At 36.4% G+C, this 18,579-nt stretch overlaps 2 protein-coding genes across 9 annotated transcripts; one reads left to right on the top strand and one right to left on the bottom strand.

Annotated features, from left to right (window-relative positions):
- Nucleotides 1–314: 314 nt before the first annotated feature.
- Nucleotides 315–4,812, top strand: LOC137743161 (anthranilate synthase alpha subunit 2, chloroplastic-like). 3 transcript variants are annotated; one of them, XM_088679225.1, is made up of 11 exons: nt 315–516; nt 810–993; nt 1,093–1,282; nt 1,776–1,927; nt 2,264–2,379; nt 2,629–2,875; nt 2,966–3,022; nt 3,223–3,375; nt 3,675–3,755; nt 3,947–4,033; nt 4,303–4,812. In XM_088679225.1, the coding sequence occupies exons 1-11, from the start codon at nt 494–496 to the stop codon at nt 4,624–4,626; spliced, it is 1,614 nt and encodes a 537-aa protein (XP_088535351.1). In that variant the 5' UTR covers nt 315–493; the 3' UTR covers nt 4,627–4,812. The 3 variants fall into 3 exon arrangements, with proteins under 3 accessions (XP_088535351.1, XP_088535353.1, XP_088535352.1); XM_088679227.1 differs by lacking the exon at nt 3,223–3,375 and having other exon boundaries at nt 351–516; XM_088679226.1 differs by lacking the exon at nt 3,675–3,755 and having other exon boundaries at nt 351–516.
- Nucleotides 4,813–4,973: 161 nt separating this feature from the next.
- LOC137743516 (putative disease resistance RPP13-like protein 1) lies at nt 4,974–18,574 on the bottom strand. 6 transcript variants are annotated; one of them, XR_015953101.1, is made up of 7 exons: nt 18,434–18,508; nt 17,477–17,542; nt 12,776–12,871; nt 8,366–11,226; nt 6,286–7,708; nt 5,457–6,157; nt 4,974–5,344 (listed from the first exon to the last, which is right to left on the bottom strand). XR_015953101.1 is itself a non-coding variant. In XM_088679217.1 (5 exons), the coding sequence occupies exon 4, from the start codon at nt 11,188–11,190 to the stop codon at nt 6,295–6,297; it is 4,896 nt and encodes a 1,631-aa protein (XP_088535343.1). In that variant the 5' UTR covers nt 11,191–11,226; nt 12,776–12,871; nt 17,477–17,542; nt 18,434–18,508; the 3' UTR covers nt 4,974–5,344; nt 6,286–6,294. The 6 variants fall into 6 exon arrangements, 2 of the variants coding, with proteins under 2 accessions (XP_088535343.1, XP_088535344.1); XR_015953098.1 differs by having other exon boundaries at nt 6,286–11,226; XR_015953099.1 differs by having other exon boundaries at nt 5,457–6,154; nt 6,286–11,226.
- Nucleotides 18,575–18,579: the final 5 nt, after the last annotated feature.

Here is an 18,579-nt window from a genome sequence, read left to right as displayed (position 1 = left end):
TTGGCAAAATCCCCATCAACAATAACTGGCGCAGCCCTTTGCTTCTGTTCGGCCCAATTTTCTGTCCAATTTTCCTCAGCCCAGATGGCCTGCTCCTAGGCCCTCCTTGGCGCTATAACTGCAATAAGTTCCAGCATATCCAGACCTGCCCGCACAGGTACTGTGGGCCTGATCAGGCCGCACCCTTTGCTGCAACCCAGTTTGAACTGCAGCCTGACCCACTTTGGCATCCCGACACTGGTGCTACCCATCACATGACGAGTCAATCGTCTTCGGTTGCTCATACGGAGTCCTATGCGGGTCCTTCTTCTAATGTTTATTCGGGTAGGCAATACTATGTACATTACCCACATCGGCACCCTTCCTCCTTTGCTTGATTCCTTTAATTTTCATCTTCGCATTGTCTTTTTTCTTCCCAACCTTTGTAATTTTTTTGTTGCTCGTTTCAATTTTTCTTCTGGAGCAGTTGATTCAACTACATTTGCTTTCTGGGATGTGTTTGGTTTCCGAGAAAATGTAGAACTAATTGAGTATTAGCCATTTACATTTGAGTATCTATGACTGTTTTGCTGGAAGAAAATAAAGAAAATGAATTTCTGGGTTTTTAGTTAATTGTGTTTTGATTTACATTGTAAAATGCTAATTTCGGTTCCATTAGCCGAACAATGAGAGTGGTGGTCATTATATGATTATAATCTGCCCAAATTTAAGAATTCAAAATTTGATTCTGTCAGGCAATGTCTGTTTGTAAGGAACTGAATTGGTTATACTAATGCGAGTTTTGATTTGTACGATTGATTTTACTGCAGCCGACGAATCAGAGAAGTTTGTAGAAGCCTCAAGAAGGGGAATTTAATTCCTCTGTCTCGGAGCATATTCTCGGATCATCTAACTCCTGTTCTTGCTTACCGGTGTCGGGTTAAGGAGGATGATAGAGATGCTCCAAGTTTTCTGTTTGAGTCAGTTGAGCCGGGTTCCAACGACTCCAATGTTGTAAGCGTCCTCAGCCCCTTGTATCATTTGTATTTGTTTGCATCTGACTTTAGGCAATAATTAATCACTTACAAATTTTTGGTGTCAATCATTTGTTAGGGCCGGTACAGTTTTATTGGTGCCCAACCATCCATTGAAATCGTGGCTAAGGAGAACATGGTTACCATTATGGACCACAGAGAAGGTTGTAGGACAGAGGAGATCGTGGAGGATCCAATGACTGTTCCTCGGAGAATCATGGAGGGATGGACACCCCAACTTCTTGATGAAGTTCCAGAAGCATTTTGTGGTATGATCAGTACACAAACAACATGCTTTAAATTTTTTTAGTAGTACTCTTATCTTAATCCTCTCAGTTCAAAGTAAACCACTTCTCCATAAATGTGGTTTGTTAACAAAGCTTAGACTTTTAAACTTGTGGTGAAGTTATTTACTCCTTAAATGTGGTTTGTTAACAAAGCTTAGACTCGTAAAGTTGTGGTGAAGTTATTTATAAAAATGAAGACCACGCTTTGCTTAATTTTTTCCTTTTGTCTCAAAGTTTTGGACTAGGCAAGTAGAACTGTGGGCTATCAGTACAGCTCATATTTCCCTGTACATTTTTTAGGTTGCAGATGTACTGTGTTCACACTAAGTATTGTGTGATATTCTGGACTCTCGCAAAATACTTGTCACAAAATTGCCATAAATCTATCCTCGTATTATTGTATAATTCAGTCTTAAAAATTTGAGGTTTTTGAAGTCACTAGTTGGTGGTTAACAACATCCATTCTCTTTATCAGGCGGCTGGGTTGGTTACTTCTCTTATGATACAGTACGTTATGTTGAGAAGAAAAAACTGCCATTTCCGAGTGCACCACCAGATGACAGAAATCTTCCTGATGTTCATCTTGGTCTTTATGACGATGTGATAGTGTTCGATCATGTGGACAAGGTACTGTGATTTTCATGCTAGATTTTAGTGAAGAAAATATATAAATTGGAGACACTTTGATTCAAATGCATGTCAGCATAATGACATCTGCTTTTTTTCTGTTAAAATAGTTTTTTTTTTTTCTTCCTAGTTACTCGCTCTTATGCTTATTCTTTTTCTTCAAAGTTCTTGTTTGTTTTTTCCGCCACGTTGAATCAGAATATTTGCATCCTACTCCATTACTGAACTAGGAGAATTAGTTAACTGCATGCTTTGGTTGTAAATTTTTATTTTAACAAATAGGGTGCTACTGTTGTGGCTATAACCATTTCTATTTTACAATTTTGTCTACTATAGAAAGCACATGTAATTCACTGGGTGCAATTAGATCAATATTCTTCTGTTGACGAGGCCTTCAATGATGGAATAAATAGATTGGAAACATTGCTATCTAAAGTGCATGACATTATCACGTGAGTAATCAACTCCTTTCTTTCACATTTCTCTTCTATTTTTTTGTTGAGTTTCTATTCCCCTCCTATATTCTTACTCATCCCTCCCTCTTTAATACCAGTTTTAATCATAAATTATTCAAAGGTCAATTTTAACTCGAGGCTGCCTCAGGGCTGGGGGAATTAGTTCTCCATACTTGTTAATTACTTTTTTTTTTTTAAATAAAAAACTTAAGGTTGATGTAAAAATGTACCGACTGTCAATTTCAGCCCGAGGCTGCCTGCAGGTTCAATAGAGTTCAACACTCAACTTTTTGGTACTAAATTGGAGGACTCAAGCTTGACAAGTGAGGAATATAAGGAGGCAGTTTTGGAAGCTAAAGAACACATTCTAGCTGGGGACATATTTCAGATTGTATTAAGCCAGCGTTTTGAGAGGCGAACATTTGCAGACCCATTTGAAATTTACCGAGCATTGAGGATAGTTAATCCAAGTCCATATATGACTTATTTACAGGTTTGCCTCGTTTTCAGTGAGTCATTGGTTCCAATCTACTTGTTCACCTTGTAATTCTGAGATTATATGAGTATATACTTCCATGATCAGGCTAGAGGCTGTATTCTGGTTGCTTCAAGTCCAGAAATTCTGACACGTGTCAAGAAGGTGAGTAAAGGAAGTCCAAAAAATTTTAACATCTGAGTGTTCATCTTATTCTGTTGCTAGCTCCTAAACCTCTACGATGGTTCCTACAAGATGTCCTACATTTTATGTTTTCTTTGGTCCCTTTTGTTTTCTTACTATAGTGTTGTAGTCGTCATTAGCAATAAATTGCTGAGATTTTCATTTCTTATTTTTGTTATTAGAAAACGATCACCAACCGGCCTCTTGCTGGGACAGTTAGAAGAGGAAAAACACCTAAAGAAGATTTAATGCTGGAAAAGCAGCTTTTGAATGATGAAAAGCAATGTGCAGAGCATATTATGCTTGTAGACTTGGGAAGGAATGATGTTGGGAAGGTTTATAATCTTTCCTTTCTCGTATTTGTATGATTATTACTGTATGTTGAACTTTATTCTCCAGAGTGTAATACCATGCATATGCTAAATTTTATTCTCCCTGGTATCTATTTTCAGTCCATGGCGGGTAAAAAGTATTTCACTGATGTATATTTCAGCATTAGCTTAATAAGTTCACACTTGGTGCCTTGTCTGTTCATGGCTTACGTGACAATATTTATAAGAATTTCATCATAATCTGTTTCTTTCATTTAGTATATTGTGGCCATAATAATGCGATTGATAATTTGTTCATGCAGGTCTCAAAACCTGGTTCTGTCAAGGTTGAGGAGCTCATGAACATTGAGCGTTATTCCCATGTCATGCACATAAGTTCAACAGTAAGTATCTCCTTTCGGTGATACACATAATAAGTAACCTAATATCTATAACGATTGATGACACATCCGCGCATCTGTAGACATTAGTTTCAGATTTATTTTCTCATGGGGTCTATATCTATTGTCATGAGTGTAATGTATGTACTCAACAACCAATTGAATTAAGGGACGAAACTTTAATTTAATTGTAGGTTACTGGAGAGTTACTTGATGATTTAACTAGCTGGGATGTTCTGCGTACTGCGTTGCCGGTTGGGACAGTCAGTGGAGCACCGAAGGTTTTCTTCATGAGCCCTTTTTAATTTGTTTGTTGGCATTCTTGTTTTATTTCTTATTAATTAGCTAAATTGATCCTAGATTTAATTAACCTGTATAATCCTATGAGTACAAACCATGAGGATTAACCTACTTAGTTAGGAAACGGTTTATTACACCACTATTGGTTGATATATGGAACCTGATGTCATGATTTCCTAATCTATCTTATACGGACTCGCTTAGGATTAATTTTTTGAGATTCTGCATTCTTAGCTCTACCGCAATGCAGGTGAAAGCCATGGAGCTGATCGATAAGCTAGAAGTGACTAGACGTGGTCCATACAGTGGTGGCTTTGGGGGAATTTCGTTTTCTGGCAACATGGACATTGCCCTTGCTTTGAGAACTATTGTTTTCCCAACTAGGTTTCGGTATGATACAATGTATTCATACAAGGACGCAAACAAGCGCAGAGAGTGGGTCGCTCATCTCCAAGCCGGGGCAGGAATTGTCGCTGACAGTGATCCAGCCGATGAGCAGAGGGAGTGCGAGAACAAAGCTGCTGCTCTTGCGCGCGCTATTGATCTGGCGGAGTCCTCGTTCGTTGATAATTGAATGCGTTTTTTGCTCGCATACATAATCTGGTTTGTAATATATTTCAAGTTTTCCTTGGCAGTTTTAGCCGTGAGTTGAGGTGAGTCTTCTTTTTGTATGAATAATGTGAGTTTAATATATATTTCAATAGTTCTATGTGTAAGAATCCTGCGAAAGTTTCAAATTCTTTTCACCTTTGATTGTTTATTGGCCAACGTTGCAAACTTTTCATTTTTGTTGTTAGGGTTTTTGAAACAATTTGCAAGTGAGACCTATCAAATTTTCATAAACATTTCTATTGGTAATCATTTGAAGCTCTATGCATCCCTAAGGGCATGATGAAATGGTAATCATTTGATAAGACATGATTAGCAGATAAGATCATCTTGCAATACTAATTAAACAAATCGAATCTAGACCGCTTGAGATCGATTAGTAAACAACAGAGGGTTTTCGATACTCTGGTCTTACAACATTCAACCATGATCATAGATTCACAGTTCCACAGAAATGAAATCATCATCCATATTTTACAAACTAAACATGATCATATATTTCAAGCCTTCTGAGAGATGGTAGCTGTGCCAATGCTGGCATTGAAAAACAATGTTCACAATCCACAAGTCCAAGAGTAACAAGATGAGAGAACGAACAAGTCATCTCCTAACCGATTTGGAATTTTTGTAGCTCCGTATCTTTCTATCGCAAATACTTTCAAGTTTATATGGGACACGAGTACCTGTAAAATTTGTTATTATGTGAACATTAACATTTGAAACATGTTTATGATTTAAAATTTACACAGCCAGATCGTAAATAAACACATAAACGAACGTTGACGAATTACGTACCATTGCAAATCATATCTCTCAGTCATCAATCTCTACATTGGGGATGTAAGAAATCTTGGGCCAATCTTCTCCCGTGTCTCTGTGGCACCGTTGTGATAGCAAATCACACTTGAAGATATCTAGACGAGAAAGAGAAGTGGGTAGCCCTTCGTCTGGCAAGCTCTGGAGTTGAGGACAAAAAGAAATCTTCAACGTCTCGAGAGAGATGAGGTGTCTTAACGCCTTGCCGTCAATGGTTTTCAGATTCGGATGACCGTAGATTCTGAGAGAAGTGAGAGTGGTTGGCAGCAGCCCCTCTTCTGGAAATGATTCGCCAATTTCTTCTTCTTCACATTCTGAGAAGCCGACATCCAAGTGTTCGAGAGAGGTGAGTGTTTGTAGACTACGGTTTGCCGTCAGTATTTTACATCTCCAGATTTCGAGCGAACGCAATTTAGACGGCAATCCCCCTTCCGGAAATGATTCCAATTCTTTACACCCAAATATGGACAGAGACTGAAGAGACGGGAGAGAGGCGTGCATCTCCTCTGGCAGTGACCTGAATTCGTTACATTCTTTAATTTCCATCGTCTCCAGGTTGGGTGCTTGCAGTCCTCCTCCATAGAGGAAACCCACAAATTCTGGGCACTCATTTATCTCCAAATAATCGAGGGATGAGAATTTAGATTCTTCCGGAAATGATTTAAATTCTTTACACCCTTCTATGGACAGAGACATGTTTATGATTTGTTATTATGTGAACATTAACATTTGAAACATGTTTATGATTTAAAATTTACACAGCCAGATCGTAAACAAACACATAAACTCACGTTGATGAATTACGTACCATTGCAAATCATATCTCTCGGCCATCAATCACTACATTGGGGATGTGAGAAATCTTGGGCCAATCTTCTCCCGTGTCTCTGTGGCACCGTTGTGATAGCAAATCACACTTGAAGATACCTAGACGAGAAAGAGAAGTGGGTTGCCCTTCATCTGGCAAGCTCTGGAGTCGAGGACAAAAATAAATCACCAACTCCTCGAGAGAGATGAGGTGTCTTAACGCCTTGCCGTCAATGGTTTTCAGATTCGGATGATCGGAGACTCTGAGAGAAGTGAGAGTGGTTGGCAGCAGCCCCTCTTCTGGAAATGATTCGCCAATTTCTTCTTCTTCACATTCTGAGAAGTTGACATCCAATTCTATGAGAGAGGTGAGTGTTTGTAGACCCCACCGCATACGGTTTGCCATCAGTTTTTTACAATTCCAGATAATGAGGTAACGCAATTTCGACGGGAATCCCCCTTCCGGAAATGATTCCAATTCTGGGCAATCCCGTATGATCAAAGACGAGAGAGACGGGAGAGAGATTTGCATCTCCACTGGCAATGATGTGAATTTGTTACAATAATAGATTTCCATATTCTTCAAGTTGGGCGCTTGCAGTCCTCCTCCATAGAGGAAACCCACAAATTCTGGGCATCCCTTTATCTTCAGAACAACGAGGGATGGGAATTTAGATTCTTCCGGAAATGATTTAAATTCTTTACACCCTTCTATGGACAGAGACTGAAGAGACGGGAGAGAGGCCTGCATCTCCTCTGGCAGTGACCTGAATTCGTTACATTCATCGATTTGCATCCTCTTCAAGTTGGGCGCTTGCAGTCCTCCTCCATGGGGGAAACCCACAAATTCTGGGCACTCCGTTATCTCCAAATAATCGAGGGATGAGAATTTAGATTCTTCCGGAAATGATTTAAATTCTTTACACCCTTCTATGGACAGAGACTGAAGAGACGGGAGAGAGGCCTGCATCTCCTCTGGCAGTGACCTGAATTCGTTACATTCATCGATTCGCATCGTCTTCAAGTTGGGCGCTTGCAGTCCTCCTCCATAGAGGAAACCCACAAATTCTGGGCATCCCTTTATCTTCAGAACAACGAGGGATGGGAATTTAGATTCTTCCGGAAATGATTTAAATTCTTTACACCCTTCTATGGACAGAGACTGAAGAGACGGGAGAGAGGCCTGCATCTCCTCTGGCAGTGACCTGAATTCGTTACATTCTTTAATTTCCATCGTCTCCAGGTTGGGTGCTTGCAGTCCTCCTCCATAGAGGAAACCCACAAATTCTGGGCATCCCTTTATCTTCAGAACAACGAGGGATGGGAATTTAGATTCTTCCGGAAATGATTTAAATTCTTTACACCCTTCTATGGACAGAGACTGAAGAGACGGGAGAGAGGCCTGCATCTCCTCTGGCAGTGACCTGAATTCGTTACATTCATCGATTCGCATCCTCTTCAAGTTGGGCGCTTGTAGTCCTCCTCCATGGGGGAAACCCACAAATTCTGGGCACTCCATTATCTCCAAATAATCGAGGGATGGGAATTTAGATTCTTCCGGAAATGATTTAAATTCTTTACACCCTTCTATGAACAGAGACTGAAGAGACGGGAGAGAGGCGTGCATCTCCTCTGGCAGTGACCTGAATTCGTTACATTCATCGATTCGCATCGTCTTCAAGTTGGGCGCTTGCAGTCCTCCTCCATGGGGGAAACCCACAAATTCTGGGCACTCCATTATCTTCAAATAATCGAGGGATGGGAATTTAGATTCTTCCGGAATTGATTTAAATTCTTTACACCCTTCTATGAACAGAGACTGAAGAGACGGGAGAGAGGCGTGCTTCTCCTCTAGCAGTGACCTGAATTCGTTACATTCTTTAATTTCCATCGTCTTCAAGTTGGGCGCTTGCAGTCCTCCTCCATGGGGGAAACCCACAAATTCTGGGCACTCCATTATCTTCAAATCATCGAGGGATGGGAATTTAGATTCTTCCGGAAATGATTTAAATTCTTTACACCCTTCTATGGACAGAGACGGAAGAGATGGGAGCGAGATTTGCATATCTTCTGGCACTGACCACAAGTTTTTAAAACGGCACATAGATATCTCCTTCAAGTTGGGCGCAAGCAGCACTCCCCCACCCACAAAACATACCAGATTCGGGCAATCTGATATTTTCAACTCACGGAGGAATGGGAGTTCAATATTGAATTTATTGCATTCATGCGAACAAGCAAGGGATTCGATATTAACTTCCTGCAAACTTAGCCGCTCAAGTCTTGGGAAGTAGTCTAACGGTATTTTCCCCGTTAGTTTGGGACAACAATGCAGACGAAGCTCGCAAAGATTAGGAAAATGTCCGCCTTGTTCTTCTTCACCTCCAGGGAAACACCACTCTTGCCATTCCCGCATACTGCGGAAACTCAGAAACTCCAGAGATTTAAATGCAGGTTTAATTCCCCCATAAAACTCAGACCCCACTAATTCCACTCCATTCAACCCATCAATTTCAAGACTTTTGAGGGACGTTAGATGCCCCAATGCTGGCAGGGAGAAACAATATCCACAATTCTCAAGTTGGAGAGTGATGAGATTAGAGAAAGACTCATCTCCTAACCAACCTGGAAACTTTGTACCTCCGTATCCTTCTATAGCCAGTACCTTTAGGTTTGTATTGGGCTGCAGGTTGCCCAGCACTCGGCTATCGTTTTGAGAATCAGCAGTGTCACCTTCCCATTTCAAATGTATTTCACTGAGCTTCTTGTCCCTCAGTTTGGCCTCTAAAGCATCCTCAGCATGTTTGATATTTTGAAGCCCTGAAATATGAAGATTTCCACTCAAATGCTGAAACCCCTTTAACTCAGCAATGTATCCCCCATCATCTTTGCTCAAGACAAACTCACCTCCAAATGTTTGGAGATCTTTCAACTTGCCCATGTGGGGGGGCATCTTTTTTATTTTCGTACCTTTGAAATCAAGATGGCGCAAGTTGATAAGTCTTCCCAAATTGGTGGGCAACTCAGTGAGATCTACACAATACGACACCAACAACGTTTGTAAATTATACAAACTGCATATCGTGTCTGGTAATTTCTTTATTGGATTCTCACACAAGTTGAGGTACCGCAGATGCTTCAAGTTGCTAATCGAATCAGGCAACTCGCTGATATCATACCCACATAATTTGAGTACTCTTAAACACTGTAGCTTTAAAAGGCGATCAAGTCGTACTGTCTGCAATGAATAGAGATCGCCAAGAATGAAGGTGCGCAGATACTTAGCTTCATAAATAGTGTCAAATCTCTCATAATCAACATTAGATGAATATTGCAAATAAGAAAAATGACGACCCTTGCTCACGTCCAATGAGAAGTCATGGTCTTCCAATCTAATGCAAAATTCCCCGCATACGTAAGTCGCCAAATCATGCATCAGATCATGCATGATGAAACAATCATTTGAAGACGAGTGTTGAAAAAATGACCGTGAGATTAGATCATCAAAGTATTTCTTTCCAACATCTTCCAACCTAGTCTTCTTTTGGGGTTGTAAAAGATCTTCGGCCATCCACAACAAAATTAATTCAAACTTGTCAAATTCATAATCTTTGGGAAATATGGAACAATAAGCAAAACAACGTTTTAGCTCCGGAGACAAGTACTGGTAGCTTAGCCATAGAGCCGGCAGAATGTCAATCTTTGCATCTGACAACTCCCATATGTCACTTTTTAGCACATTTTCCCATTCCTTCACATTTGATTCAGAGCGTAAGAGACCACCAAGAGATTTTGCAGCTAAAGGAAGGCCTTTACACTTGCTAACAATTTGTCTTCCAATTACCTCAAGATTTGGATCTACAATTGCATCCTTGAAGGCATGCTTGGAAAACAGAACCCAACAGTCTTCCTTAAGTAAGTGCTTTAAATAATGGGTTTGAAGAGTACCCATCGTAGTTGCAACGCCATCATTCCTTGCGGTGACAATGATCTTACTTCCATGAGCTCCAGACTCGAAGGGGCGCCTTAAGGAATCCCAAATATTGTATTTCTCATTCCAAACATCATCAAGAACAAAAAGAAACTTCTTCCCCGCCAAAGCGTCTTTGAGTTTGACTTGAAGCTGGTCTAGGTCTGTGGTATCACAGGTTTGTGAAGTGACTGATGCATAAATTGTTTGTGTGATCTTAACAACGCCAAATTCATCAGAAACACAAACCCATGCCTGGAGCTCAAAATGCCGCTTCACTTTATCATCATTGTATAAGAGCTGAGCAAGGGTGGTCTTTCCGATCCCACCCATGCCCACGATGGGAATGACGCCAATCTTATTACAAGTAACATCATCTGATAGCAACAATTGAATGATGGTTTCCTTCTCATGATCTCTTCCATATACATCAGAGCCTTTTACTAAAGAAGTTGAAGGCAATGTTTGTGAGATTCTGTGACTACAACGTTCTTTCAAACCGAAGGCATCTTTCTGTTTTGAAATGAAGCTTAGCGTCTCAAGAATTTCCTCTATCTTGGTGTCTATAGACTCATCAAAAGCATGGAAAGAAGCAGAGATGAGGTCTTTTGCCTTGCTTGTGCTACTTCCAAATTCAGCTTCCATTTTCCGCCTTAACGCTTCTGTCTTGATCTCGTCCAGTAGGTCATCAGCATGAAAGACTGCCTCTTTAAGCTCATGCAGCCACTGCTTCACAACTGGGTAACTTAATTGCTTTTGCTCGGCATCATCATAAACAGCATTGACAGACAACAACTCGATCTTCAACTTCTTCAGCAACCCATCAGTCCGTTTCTTTCCTCTGATGAAGTTCTTGACCTCCTGAGAATCCATCTTTTGAAATACTTGTTGAAAGAAAGCGGAGAAAAATGCTCCGCCTACCACCTCCAAAGCCATGATCGATCTCTTCTTTGCAAATGGAATTGAGTTTTGCTGGGGGAAGATAATCACAAATTAGCTAGCAATATCAATGTAACGAAAACTATGGTTCGTTTTCGCTACAAATAAACTAATTCAAACCAAGAGTTATTGGATTGATATTAAACAAAGACTATCTTTATTATACTTAACACAAAAGTAGATGCGTTTGGAGTCAATTCTCGTTTGGCATTTCTCGTCGGCTGCTTTAAACTCCAATTTTTAGAGCAACCCTACCCCTAAATGTCCCCATGTGCTATAGGCAACCCAATCCGCCAAAGTGAATGGTAAGTTAGTAACTATCCTTAGTGAACACTAACTGTCCCAGTGCATCTCCACCAAATAGCTCAGGTTATTGGTATTAAAATATATTTTTTTAATAAGAAATAATTTTATTTTTAATTTGGAATGACAATAAAAAATTGGTTGAAAAGTATTTTGAAAATATTGAAATATGGTGTAAAGTGAAAAAATATGGTATTTATAGAAAAAAATTTATAACTTTTTTATATTTTTAATTAACTTTTTATAAGGTTTTGTATTTTTTATAATTTTCTAATCATGGCTAACATCAAAGTGATGTCATACCACCCAGTGGTTGGGCCAGTCAATTCGGACCTGGGGTAAAAGTGGAGCCGAGGTTATTGGAATGGGCTGGAGCTGCGTTTTCTTTTTCTATTTTTTGGGTAGGGGGATTCCAGAGCTCACCGCCCAGGGGACTTGGCTGGGCTGGAAGTGTTCTAAAAATAAAGGCTTCAATGTTAAAATGGTCGTCCATGTGTTTTCAATTTGATCAATTTGGTTCTTGTGTTTATCTTTGTTAGTCAATTAACGACATTTTCATCTAATTTCTGTAAAAAAATTTATAAATTATTGTAAACTTATTTATAAAATTATTTATTTGATTTAAAATATTTAGAAATGAAATAAAATTAAAAATTAAAAGAAAATTTATTCTCCTTCCAATTTCCCAACCTCCTCCCTAACATTACCCTCTCTTTTCTACGTCACAACCTTAATCATTTTTTAGATTGGAAGTTTTATCTCTTATATGTGTTATTTCTCATTGATTTGCATTTTTCTATAAAGAGAAATGATAATAATATCTCATATAATTTTTCTTATGAATTTTTTAAGAGAAATTGAATGAAATGTCTTTAATTGACTAACAGAGACACAACACAATAACTAAATTAACCAAAACAAAAACATGGGGACTAAATTTGCCATGTGGCTATAACACAAGGACCATTTTGACATTTAAGCCAAAATAAATACATATGAAACAAAGGTCCCATATGTTGAGTGTTTCAAAACCGTATAAAACATGTAAAATTTGTAAATATATTTATGATGAGCAATACTATGTAAATACTGGAATGTAGGAAGGAAATTATAGACCTTTTGTTTTGAATCAAGAAAAATACTAATTCTAAAATACAATTTCAAGAACCCTTTCTAGGCAGTTGATCATAAAAAAGAACACTAATTCTAAAATACAATTTCAATTTCTCTCAATATTAAAAAGCATGCAAGCAGAGAGAAAAGGCGTAGTTTCTATTACCTGCAGAATTAGCTTGTAAAGACTTGCCCACAATGTTTTGAATCAGGGTCCCTCCATTGTAAGCATCTTTAGAGAAATTTTCTGTAGATAATTCCACTGTAAAAATAAATCCATGTTAAACTTGGAAAGAGTTGCTATTCATAACGCAAATAGAGTTGAAACAGAGACGATCAAGTTTTGTAAGTAATTAAATATATGAAAAAAATTCACGTCCAAACCGAAGAAAAATTCTACTTTCTAACAATTGAACTTAATATATGAAACCAGCAATTTACATTTCCTGACAAATAGAAACTCAATGAGTCATAGTTGTATTCCAACTTCTGAATTTAGACATCATTATGTTTGTCTTAATCTTTGACAAATAGAAAATGCTGATTCAATGAGATAAACATAATGATTATTCTTGATTATGTTGTTAACGATCCCATTACATACTCTCATTTCTTTTTACATTTTACATACTCTCATTAATTTGTTACTTATACACACTCTAATTTCCTTTTAATCGTCTTATTGAGCAAATAAAAAATGAATAAAATGTTATCTAGTAACAAACTCATTAAATCATTTTCCTACAAGTGATCATTTCCCCTCTACGATGTTATTCAGTAAGAAACTCACTGAATCATGCAATAACAAAATAGATAATTGTTATTAAACTTGTTTTCATCTCTCTTTGTAATCTCTAGTCACTATTTAAATCTAAGATTGATAAGATGAGATATCATAGTTTTAGATGTGCATTGCTTAAAATAATAATTATATATCTAAAGGGAGAGTTTGGATGTGGTCCTTAACTATCAATGTTCTTTAATTGAAACCTTGTTGGTTTTCAGCTTTTGATCGATGTTCCTGACATTAATGAAATAATGTATTTATATGTAGGTTATTATATTTTTAAATTGAAAATTGAAATTTGTAGTTATAGTTGTTTCTATTTATGAGCATAAATAAAACCCATAATTTGTGGAATTAAAAATGTTAAAAGATAAATTATATTCTCCAATATATTGTGTAATATAAACATGGGTACATTCATAAATAATAATCAAACCAAAACATGGGTACATTTTCCAAAACCACAAAAAAGAAAGGCTTAATAACATTATTAAATTTCTTTGATTAAACTTAACGGGGATACATTCTTAAATCAACGAAATAGAATATACCCATATAAGTTTAAAATATAGATTAGAAAAAAAATTGAATGGATCTTATATAAAAAGAAATGGATACATGTTATACTAAAAAAAAGTATTGTTTACATTTAGGATTCAAAAATTGAAAAGTTATATGAATGGTTACATTTAAGATTAAAAATTGAAAATATTTCTATAAAAAAAATTAATGGGTGCAAACTAAATCTTTTTTTTTTTTTTGGAAATATTTTGAATTGAAAATTAATTAGGAGTGTAATAAGGGTGTGATTATTAAAATCCTAAAACAATTACTAATTTTTATTTTAAAAAAAGTATGTAGCTGACATCTAAATTTATTAATACATTAATGGTAGAGACTTTAATCAAAATCTAAAAATTAATAAGGTTTTAGTCAATAAACATTAATAACTAGGGATCGGATACTAATTTTCCACAATCACTGTTATTAGAGGTAATTTACAAATTGATTATTTTTCTTCCTAATTAGCAGTTGGATTAACTTAAATGATTATTTAAAGCTTTTGGATCTTGTATTGCTTAGGGCCTATTTGGGAAGTGATTCAAGGTTTAAAAGTGGGACGTGCTTTATTCAGAAGTGATTCTAAACCGCGCAAAAGCGGTACCCTTAATTATTATATTAGTTTCTTTCACTAAGAAATGGGAACTTTCATGAAAAAGCTTGAACTAAGTTTATTTTAACAAAAAATCATGTTATAACTTTATTTAATGAAAAATAATTAAATAATAATGAAAAACCTTTAAATTTTAATAAAAATGATAAAATAATTTAAATTTTAATGAAAATGACACAATTTTAGTATAATAAAAAAAAAGACATGACACGCGGGCCCCATGCGTACATCAAAGCCACTGTTTATGAAATTGAACACTATTTATGAAACCGAACATTATGTATGAAATTGCACTATCTGAACAGTACTACAATATTTATTAGTCCAATTTCATAAATAGTGTCTAGTTCTTGGTCCACTTTTATAAATAATGCCTAATTCTTGAGCCTGTTTCATAAATAAAGACTAGTTATTTGGTCCAGTCTCATAAATAATGTACAGCAATTTATACAATTTCATAAATAGTGTCCCTTTCTTGATCTAGTTTCATAAATAGTGCCTAATTATTGGTTCACTTTCATAAATAGTGTCTAATTCTTGGTCTTGTTTCATAAATATTGTCTAGTTCTTAGTCTAGTTTTGTAAATAGTGTATAGTCCAGTTTCATAAATAGTTTCCACCTATTAGTTTAGTTTTAAAAACAGTGCCTAATTCTTGTTTTCGTTCATAAATAGTGTCTACTTATTTGTCCAATTTCATAAATAGTGTCTATTTATTGGTTTAGTTTCATGAATATTGTCTACTTATTGTTCAAGTTTTATAAACAGTGTTGACTTCTTGGTTCAATTTCATAAGGTTTGAGACTTAGATCATTTTTTGTCCTGTAAAAGCACCAATTACGCCGAAAATGGAACCCAAAAGTGATCATTTAGATCAAAACCTTGAAAAGTGTTCTCAGTAATTATATTTATGATGTTGGTTTCAATTACTAAATTATAATTTCCTCACATTTTTTACATACCAACAAAAATAAATGTAGTTCTCCATCCAATTTTTTGAGCTTGAGTGTCATCTTGGAGAAATTTTACCTTGTGCCCGTAACACAAGTGGTACACCACGTGCAGTGGCGGATTCAGGATTTCAAGATCGGGGGGTCCCAAGATAAAAGTTTAAAAAAAAATATTAGACTAGTTTGGTTCCATAGCACTATTTTTTTTATTGAATTTAGTTAATTGAATAATCAAAATTAACCAACCACATCAAGTGGCCAAGTGGTAAGGGCGCGGATTTTGGCTCTTAAAATACAAAAAACAGGGAGGTCCATGGTTTGAGGCTCCAAGCTAGTGAGTCTGCTTGACTGTGGCCATGAGAAAGCTGAAATGCCTCTGTGAGTCTTCTAGGCCCCTAGAAGGGGTGGATAACTGTGGCTTACCACTAGTTGTCCCACTTTAAAAATAATAATAATCAAGATTAATCTCAAAGGTAATAAAACCAACAAATTCTCCTCAACAACATAACACATCAATTAATGACTTTACAAAGATGGAATTTGTTAATGTAACATATATATTACAATTGGGAGTTGAGACTAGAGTCTAGGATTAAAAAACTTAAATAAATTTGGAAGAAATAAAATTAGGGAGCTAGAGGTGGTGGAACGGCAAATGGTGTTGGAGGATGGGATAACTTGAGTTTAAAGTTGGGAGGTTGCGACGATTTGGAGGATTAAAACAAAAATTAGAAACCTCTTCTTATTCTTTGTAAGCACTGCTGCATACACATCCATGGAGGCAACAAGCCTCTCCGCTGCACCGGTCCAAATTGTTGGAGGGTCCCGAAAGTCGATCACAAGTGTTTCTTCGGACTTCCGAAGGGTCCTGGGACCTCCCAGGTCCCTATATGGATCCGTCCATGACCACGTGTTATTATGTAAATAGCGAGAAATTTTATTTTTTTATGTTATTAATTTTTTAACACAAGAATCTCACAACTTGTATAGAGACATGTGGTGTACCACCCTGTGCTCCGGGCACATTGAAAAATTTCTCATCATCTTGACTATTATTGGAAAAAAAAAACACCACAAATATAAAAAACTGGGGAATGCAATTCAGTTTGAACTCTTTTTCTTATTCTAAGCAAAAATAAAATAAATAAAAAATCTATTAATGTATCAGACAATCGGGAAAAAAAGTGGAGTGTGGAAGGGGGGTTGGGGGACGCGCCCAGCACAAGTTGGGTTTTTTATGTTTTTTTTAAAATTCTTTTGTCCTTATTATTAAATAAAGTTAATGGATAATTTTTTATTAAAATGTAAAGATTTGAAACCATTTTTATTAGTTTTCTTTTAAAAAATACGTAGAATTATTGTCTATTTTAATGCAATTCTGCAAAGTTAATTTCAATAGAAAATACTACTCTCTAATGATTTTTCGGACCCAAGGAAAAGAAGACTTCAATTATTAGGTTATGTGAATCAACTGATAGAGCCATGCAAAGATGGCCACCTACCTATTCCAAAGCTAAAATTTCAAGAGGAAATCTACATCAATGATTTGGTGAGATGACTCAAATGTGAGAACCAATCAGAGAGCACCAAAAGATAAACCTCGGTACTCAGAGCAACAAAATCACAAACCAAGGAATGCAACGATTATGATGTACTCAGTTATATTTCAGGAAAAGACTACAAAACCTACTACCCCAAGCCTATAATGTTATATCACCAACGTACAGTTACAGATAAGAATCAGAATAAGCACCATAATCTAAAAGACATGATTTTATCACGCAAAGAGAAGAAGGATATCAGCTGATGATTTTCTGTACTTAATTATCAAACCACTGCATACTTTGATTGTGTGGGAAAAGTTTTATGCCAATAGAAGCAATATGGCTTCTCCCAACCCAACAAAAGGGTTTTCTTTTTTTGTTGAAAAAAAATTTCACATGCAACATTCATTTACCTGTAATTGAAGAATACGAAGCGCCGGAAACTGGAATTCCTCCACAAAAAATCAAAACAAACTCCCCTGCAAAGCAACCAAACTTAATTTCAGCAATCTTATCTAAAATTTAAATTTAAATTTTAAATCTCATACTAAACAACTTTTTGAGTCTTAAAAGAAAATTGTTTTTAAGAGATGTTCTTAAAAAAATGTTTTGAGAAATGATGAAATTTTTTTAACATAATATCAAACAAGCCCTTAAGACCTGGTTTGGTACTGAAGTGATTCTGAAAAAAGCTGGTATAAAAAAAAGCTGGGAGTTGTTTTTGTGTTTGGTAAACATTCAGCTTCAGTTTTTTTTTCACAGTTTTGGGTGAAAAAAAATAAAAAACAAGAAGCTGCAAAACCCAGCTTTGAAAAATTGACTTTTTTTCACATCTGTTTTACATAAAAGTTTACCAAACACTATAATATTATTATTATTTTTTTTTTTAAAAACACTTTTACAAAAAAGTTTACTAAACACTCTGCTGCTTTATTTCACAACCGCTTATTCTCACAGCACATCATAATCAACTTTTTTTCAAAGCACAGCAATACCAAACCAGCCCTAAAAGCCTTCGGAGCCTGAAAACAAAAGTTTCAAAATCAGAAAAACCAATAAAACCAAACCCAATTTAAAACAAACTTTTCAAGTATTTGAATATTATTTATGGATCAAAATCATTTTTCCATTTTGTATTTGTATTAATTCTATGAAGCATGCAATTAGTGAAAAACAAAACCAAATTCAACACATCCAGAATTCAAGAATCTTGAGTACCTAAAAAACTTCTTACCTGACCCACAACAAATACTTTTTTTTTAATAACAAAGCCCTCGAGTCCTCGATCATTAATTCAGAAAATAATGCATGCTACCCAGACAAAGAAAGAAAAAAAAAAAAGAAGCACCCAAATTGGTAGGAGAACTCACCATGAAACCGAACTTTTTCTGGGCTTAAGGATTTCTTCGAATCGGGACCGGATTTTGTTGTGGTTAACAGGTTTTAAGAGAGATTGTGCTGGGGTTCGTGGTCTTTTTAGAGAGAAGATTTTTTGGTTCGTGGTTTGTGAGAGAGA

Source organism: Pyrus communis, chromosome 11 (assembly GCF_041283825.1).
Source record: "Pyrus communis isolate YQ-2024b chromosome 11, ASM4128382v1, whole genome shotgun sequence".
Lineage (NCBI taxonomy): Eukaryota > Viridiplantae > Streptophyta > Magnoliopsida > Rosales > Rosaceae > Pyrus > Pyrus communis.
The sequence above is the reverse complement of the archived record's forward strand: the minus strand, read 5'-3'. Positions and strand labels throughout refer to the sequence as shown.

What these genes read in the sequence shown, in the direction of transcription:
- LOC137743161 (XM_088679225.1), top strand. Translation starts at nt 494, where the DNA reads ATGTGTTTGGTTTCCGAGAAAAT. An exon ending in CATATATGACTTATTTACAG is followed by an intron (nt 2,876 to 2,965) that starts GTTTGCCTCGTT and finishes TTCCATGATCAG; the next exon opens with GCTAGAGGCTGTATTCTGGT. An exon ending in TTCTGACACGTGTCAAGAAG is followed by an intron (nt 3,023 to 3,222) that starts GTGAGTAAAGGA and finishes TTTTGTTATTAG; the next exon opens with AAAACGATCACCAACCGGCC.
- LOC137743516 (XM_088679217.1), bottom strand. Translation starts at nt 11,190, where the DNA reads ATGGCTTTGGAGGTGGTAGGCGGAGCATTTTTCTCCGCTTTCTTTCAA.